The sequence below is a fragment of the Oncorhynchus clarkii genome, unplaced genomic scaffold (assembly GCF_045791955.1).
Source record: "Oncorhynchus clarkii lewisi isolate Uvic-CL-2024 unplaced genomic scaffold, UVic_Ocla_1.0 unplaced_contig_799_pilon_pilon, whole genome shotgun sequence".
Classification (NCBI taxonomy): Eukaryota; Metazoa; Chordata; class Actinopteri; order Salmoniformes; family Salmonidae; genus Oncorhynchus; species Oncorhynchus clarkii.
In genome coordinates this window covers 53,858-60,731 of record NW_027258636.1, presented here as the reverse complement: position 1 = coordinate 60,731, position 6,874 = coordinate 53,858, and the positions used below count along the sequence as shown (strand labels likewise).

Genomic DNA, 6,874 nt, shown 5'->3' with positions numbered 1-6,874 from the left:
GTCAAAGTATAGATAACTAGCAGGGTTGATGAGAACAAACAGTCAAAGTATAGATAACTAGCAGGGTTGATGAGAACAAACGGTCAAAGTATAGATAACTAGCAGGGTTGATGAGAACAAACGGTCAAAGTATAGATAACTAGCAGGGTTGATGAGAACAAACGGTCAAAGTATAGATAACTAGCAGGGTTGATGAGAACAAACGGTCAAAGTATAGATAACTAGCAGGGTTGATGAGTTACGGGGGACATTTAGAAAGTAATCTACCCAACTCTGCTAACTTACATACTAACAAAAAAACTAGTGCTTAATGTCCTCGGCATCATCTGAAGTAGTCTGCCGAGGTAAAACGCTGATGTTCCAGGGAAGTTCGTGTTGCATATTGGGACGGCGTTGAACTAACCTTCACGCCAAACACCTTGACGTGGAAGCTCTCTATCGGCGCAGGGCCGTTGGGTGTTTTGACGTACAGGGGGTCTCCGGCCATCCCTACGTGAACTGTGACCTGAAAGTGGTTCTTTTTCTGACACACGAAGGACTCGTCAGCTGTGGAGTAGTTGAAACCTTTATCGGTGTCCACATGGTAACCGGGGGAAGGGCTGTGGAGAGACGATAGAGCGAGCTACACTGAGTGACAAAACATTAGGAACACCTGCTCTTTCAATGACATAGACTGACCATGTGAATCCATGACATAGACTGACCAGGTGAATCCATGACATAGACTGACCAGGTGAATCCATGACAGACTGACCAGGTGAATCCATGAGATAGACTGACCAGGTGAATCCATGACATAGACTGACCAGGTGAATCCATGACATAGACTGACCAGGTGAATCCATGACAGACTGACCAGGTGAATCCATGACAGACTGACCAGGTGAATCCAGGTGAAAGAAGATATGATCCCTTATTGATGTCACCTGTTAAATCCACTTCAATCAGTGTAGATGAAGGGGAGGAGACAGGTTAAAGATGAAGGGGAGGAGACAGGTTATAGATGAAGGGGAGGAGACAGGTTAAAGATGAAGGGGAGGAGACAGGTTAAAGATGAAGGGGAGGAGACAGGTTAAAGATGAAGGGGAGGAGACAGGTTATAGATGAAGGGGAGGAGACAGGTTAAAGATGAAGGGGAGGAGACAGGTTAAAGATGAAGGGGAGGAGACAGGTTATAGATGAAGGGGAGGAGACAGGTTAAAGATGAAGGGGAGGAGACGTGTTAAAGAAGGAGTTTTAAGCCTTGAGACAACGGAGACATGGATGATGTTTGTGTCAGAGGGTGGAGGGGCAAGACAAATTATTAAAGAGCCTTTGAACAGGGTAGCCCTTAACTGTGGTATATTGGCAATGTACCACAAACCTATGAGATGCCTTACTGCTATTTTAAACTGGTTACCAACGTAATTAGAATAGTAAAAATACACGTTGTGTCATACTCGTGGTATACGGTCTGATATACCACAGCTTTCAGCCAATCAGCATTCAGGGCTCAAACCACCCAGTTTATAATTATGAATGACCAAGTACGATAAGAATAACATAACAGTAGGAGTCAGTTGTGTCCATTTAAGTCAATAATTTAACCAAATGGGGTTTGTTTACAACGACTCATGACTAAAACCATTTTACTGCTGGCTAAGAAATGACTAAGATATTACTGATGAGTTATGACGTTGTCAGACATAGAAAGTGAAAAAATATTTGCTCCCCCTGCGCTTAACTTGAACAAAAAAATCAGTCCCTTAAAAGAATGTAGCGTTAGTTGAATAGCCTTTGAGTTTAGAGACTAAGACAGGCAGTTTAGAAGGCATGAGCCTTGGTGAAGAGTGAGGGAACGTGAAGGCAGAAGGACACTCACAGGATGTCATAGTTACTGTTGTAGAGCGGTGTCCACAGGCCAGGCTGGTAGCGATCCCAGGTGAGGAGCTGATAGGTCCCCATCCCAGAGGTGCTCTCTGTGGCCCCGTCACTGTCATAGGACGGGACGTCACCGCCTCCCCTCTCAGAGCCCCCTGCTATAGGAACAGCCACTAAATGGTTCTGGACCTCAAGGGGTTCTGTTCGTCTTCTCTTCCTACAGTCAGGCAATATAAGCCTGTGGAGGAAGAGGAGGAGGAGGAGGAGGAAGAGGAAGAGGAGGAGGAAGAGGAAAGGGTAAGAGGGAAGTGTTAAAACATTAATATCCCGTTGAAGTAAAACATATTTTGACTGTCATTCTCAAACTGATATGTGCTGTACGGTAGTTTAGTGGTTTATGTACTGTACGGTAGTTTAGTAGTTTATGTGCTGTACGGTAGTTTAGTAGTTTATGTGCTGTATGGTAGTTTATGTGCTGTACGGTAGTTTAGTAGTTTATGTGCTGTACGGTGGTTTAGTAGTTTATGTACTGTATGGTAGTTTAGTAGTTTATGTGCTGTACGGTAGTTTAGTAGTTTATGTGCTGCACGGTAGTTTAGTAGTTTATGTACCCATATGTACTGTACGGTGGTTTAGTAGTTTATGTACTGTACGGTAGTTTAGTAGTTTATGTACTGTATGGTGGTTTAGTAGTTTATGTGCTGTATTGTAGTTTAGTAGTTTATGCACTGTATTGTAGTTTAGTAGTTTATGTGCCCATATGTGCTGTACGGTAGTTTAGTAGTTTATGTACTGTATGGTAGTTTAGTAGTTTATGTACTGTACGGTAGTTTAGTAGTTTATGTACTGTACGGTGCTTTAGTAGTTTATGTGCTGTATGGTGGTTTAGTAGTTTATGTGCTGTACGGTAGTTTATGTACTGTACGGTGGTTTAGTAGTTTATGTGCTGTATGGTAGTTTAGTAGTTTATGTGCTGTACGGTAGTTTAGTAGTTTATGTGCCCATATGTACTGTACGGTAGTTTAGTAGTTTATGTACTGTACGGTAGTTTAGTAGTTTATGTGCTGTACGGTGGTTTAGTAGTTTATGTACTGTATGGTAGTTTAGTAGTTTATGTACTGTATGGTAGTTTAGTAGTTTATGTGCTGTACGGTAGTTTAGTAGTTTATGTGCCCATATGTACTGTACGGTAGTTTAGTAGTTTATGTACTGTACGGTAGTTTCAGTAGTTTATGTGCTGTACGGTAGTTTAGTAGTTTATGTGCTGTACGGTAGTTTAGTAGTTTATGTGCTGTACGGTGGTTTAGTAGTTTATGTACTGTATGGTAGTTTAGTAGTTTATGTGCTGTACGGTGGTTTAGTAGTTTATGTACTGTACGGTGGTTTAGTAGTTTATGTGCTGTATTGTAGTTTAGTAGTTTATGTGCTGTAAGGTAGTTTAGTAGTTTATGTGCTGTAAGGTAGTTTAGTAGTTTATGTACTGTACGGTAGTTTAGTAGTTTATGTGCTGTACGGTAGTTTAGTAGTAGTTCTCACCCTGTGTGTTGACCAGCTGTGGGAGGCAGGTATGAATATCCTGGTTCTGAAGGGCATCCAGGCACAGGTAGTAGGCAGGATGAGGGCAGCCCGAGGCCTGGGGCTAGGTATGGGGCTTGGCCTGGAGGTAGTTCTGGGGCCGGGGGTGCGTTGGCCCTGGGGTAGCTGTCTGCCAGGCCCTGGAGTGGAGGAGGCTGATGCTGCTGGAGAGCCTTGTGGTGGACGGGCGGTGTGGTGGCAGTGTTAGCCTGTATATAGCTCTCCCCTGGGCTCAGGTAGTGGGGGTTGTGGACGGGCGGTGTGGGGGCAGTGTTAGCCTGTATATAGCTCTCCCCTGGGCTCAGGTAGTGGGGGTGGTGGAGGGGGGGGTTGTGGGGCAGTGAGCCTGGAGATGTGTCTGCCTTGGTGTAAGAGTTAGTCAGCCCCTGGTGGTATGGCAGTCCTGGGTGTGGTGGGGGTTGTGGTGCCAGCTCTTTATATCGGCACGATGAGGCTGGAGGACGTGTCACTGTCTGGAAGACTTCCTGGTAGCCGTAGCTCACGTCTAGGTTAGAAACGGGGCAAAGGCGGTCATATCATTCATTAAAATAGGAACATTTTATTATTATGATATGGTTGTGCTGTTTGTAACACTTGGCATGGAAAGAGATTCCTATCAACCGTTGTTGATAAAGTACTGCCAATAAAGGAAGAGGTTTCATTATCACAGTGGCTCACCTGGTATTTGCGGAGGTGAACACGGTTCTGAACCAGAATCTGGTGGTGACTCTGGTAACATGCTAGGAAGACAAAGACGCAGTCAGACACGGCCCTCCAAAGACACAGTCGGACACGGCCCTCCAAAGACACAGTCAGACACGGCCCTCCAAAGACACAGTCAGACATGGCCCTCCAAAGACACAGTCAGACACGGCCCTCCAAAGACACAGACACAGTCAGACACGGCCCTCCAAAGACACAGTCAGACACGGCCCTCCAAAGACACAGTCACAGTCAGACACGGCCCTCCAAAGACACAGTCAGACATGGCCCTCCAAAGACACAGTCAGACACGGCCCTCCAAAGACACAGACACAGTCAGACACGGCCCTCCAAAGACACAATCAGACATGACCCTCCAAAGACACAGTCACAGTCAGACATGGCCCTCCAAAGACACAGACACAGTCAGACACGGCCCTCCAAAGACAGTCAGACACGGCCCTCCAAAGACACAGTCAGACACGGCCCTCCAAAGACACAGTCACACACGGCCCTCCAAAGACACGGTCAGACACGGCCCTCCAAAGACACAGTCAGACATGGCCCTCCAAAGAGACAGTCACACACGGCCCTCCAAAGACACAGTCAGACACGGCCCTCCAAAGACACAGTCAGACACGGCCCTCCAAAGACACAGTCAGACACGGCCCTCCAAAGACACAGTCAGACATGGCCCTCCAAAGACACAGTCAGACACGGCCCTCCAAAGACACAGTCAGACACGGCCCCCCAAAGACACAGTCAGACACGGCCCTCCAAAGACACAGTCAGACACGGCCCTCCAAAGACACAGTCAGACACGGCCCTCCAAAGACACAGTCAGACACGGCCCTCCAAAGACACAGTCAGACACGGCCCTCCAAAGACACAGTCAGACACGGCCCTCCAAAGACACAGTCAGACACGGCCATCCAAAGACACAGTCAGACACGGCCCTCTAAAGACACAGTCACAGTCAGACACGGCCCTCCAAAGACCCAGTCACAGTCAGACATGGCCCTCCAAAGACCCAGTCACAGTCAGACACGGCTCTCCAAAGACACAGTCACAGTCAGACACGGCCCTCCAAAGACACAGTCAGAGTCAGACACGGCCCTCCAAAGACACAGTCAGACATGGCCCTCCAAAGACACAGTCAGACATGTTCCTCCAAAGACCCAGTCACAGTCAGACATGGCCCTCCAAAGACACAGTCAGACACGGCCCTCCAAAGACAGAGTCACAGTCAGACACGGCCCTCCAAAGACCAAGTCAGACATGGCCCTCCAAAGACACGGCCCTCCAAAGACACAGTCAGACATGGCCCTCCAAAGACACAGTCAGACACGGCCCTCCAAAGACACAGTCAGACATGGCCCTCCAAAGACACAGTCAGACATGGCCCTCCAAAGACACAGTCAGACACGGCCCTCCAAAGACACAGTCACAGTCAGACATGGCCCTCCAAAGACACAGTCAGACATGGCCCTCCAAAGACCCAGTCACAGTCAGACACGGCCCTCCAAAGACACAGTCAGACACGGCCCTCCAAAGACACAGTCACAGTCAGACACGGCCCTCCAAAGACCCAGTCAGACATGGCCCTCCAAAGACACAGTCAGACACGGCCCTCCAAAGACACAGTCAGACACGGCCCTCCAAAGACACAGTCAGACATGGCCCTCCAAAGACACAGTCAGACACGGCCCTCCAAAGACACAGTCACAGTCAGACATGGCCCTCCAAAGACACAGTCAGACATGGCCCTCCAAAGACCCAGTCACAGTCAGACATGGCCCTCCAAAGACACAGTCAGACACGGCCCTCCAAAGACACAGTCACAGTCAGACACGGCCCTCCAAAGACACAGTCGGACATGGCCCTCCAAAGACACAGTCAGACATGGCCCTCCAAAGACACAGTCAGACACGGCCCTCCAAAGACCGGAGGTGAACACGGTTCTGAACCAGAATCTGGTGGTGACTCTGGTAACATGCTAGGAAGACAAAGACGCAGTCAGACACGGCCCTCCAAAGACACAGTCAGACATGGCCCTCCAAAGACACAGTCAGACATGGCCCTCCAAAGACACAGTCAGACATGGCCCTCCAAAGACACAGTCAGACATGGCCCTCCAAAGACACAGTCAGACATGGCCCTCCAAAGACACAGTCAGACATGGCCCTCCAAAGACACAGTCAGACATGGCCCTCCAAAGACACAGTCAGACATGGCCCTCCAAAGACACAGTCAGACATGGCCCTCCAAAGACACAGTCAGACATGGCCCTCCAAAGACACAGTCAGACATGGCCCTCCAAAGACACAGTCAGACATGGCCCTCCAAAGACACAGTCAGACATGGCCCTCCAAAGACCCAGTCACAGTCAGACATGGCCCTCCAAAGACACAGTCAGACACGGCCCTCCAAAGACACAGTCACAGTCAGACACGGCCCTCCAAAGACACAGTCAGACATGGCCCTCCAAAGACACAGTCAGACATGGCTCTCCAAAGACACAGTCAGACATGGCCCTCCAAAGACACAGTCAGACATGGCCCTCCAAAGACACAGACACAGTCAGACACGGCCCTCCAAAGACACAATCAGACATGACCCTCCAAAGACACAGTCACAGTCAGACATGGCCCTCCAAAGACACAGACACAGTCAGACACGGCCCTCCAAAGAGACAGTCACACACGGCCCTCCAAAGACACAGTCAGACACGGCCCTC

The 6,874-nt window shown here is 48.7% G+C and overlaps 1 protein-coding gene across 1 annotated transcript in view; it reads right to left on the bottom strand.

Annotated features, from left to right (window-relative positions):
- Positions 1–403: 403 nt before the first annotated feature.
- The window catches only part of LOC139397799 (myelin regulatory factor-like), a gene marked incomplete at its 3' end in the record, with an annotated part of 32,017 nt that continues 25,546 nt past the window's right edge, over positions 404–6,874 (bottom strand). The window contains exons 4-7 of the mRNA XM_071144227.1: positions 4,114–4,175; positions 3,397–3,940; positions 1,862–2,098; positions 404–599 (exon numbers count right to left, since the gene is read on the bottom strand). Coding sequence (XP_071000328.1) covers positions 404–599; positions 1,862–2,098; positions 3,397–3,940; positions 4,114–4,175 — 1,039 coding nt within the window. The remainder of the gene's footprint in view (positions 600–1,861; positions 2,099–3,396; positions 3,941–4,113; positions 4,176–6,874) is intronic.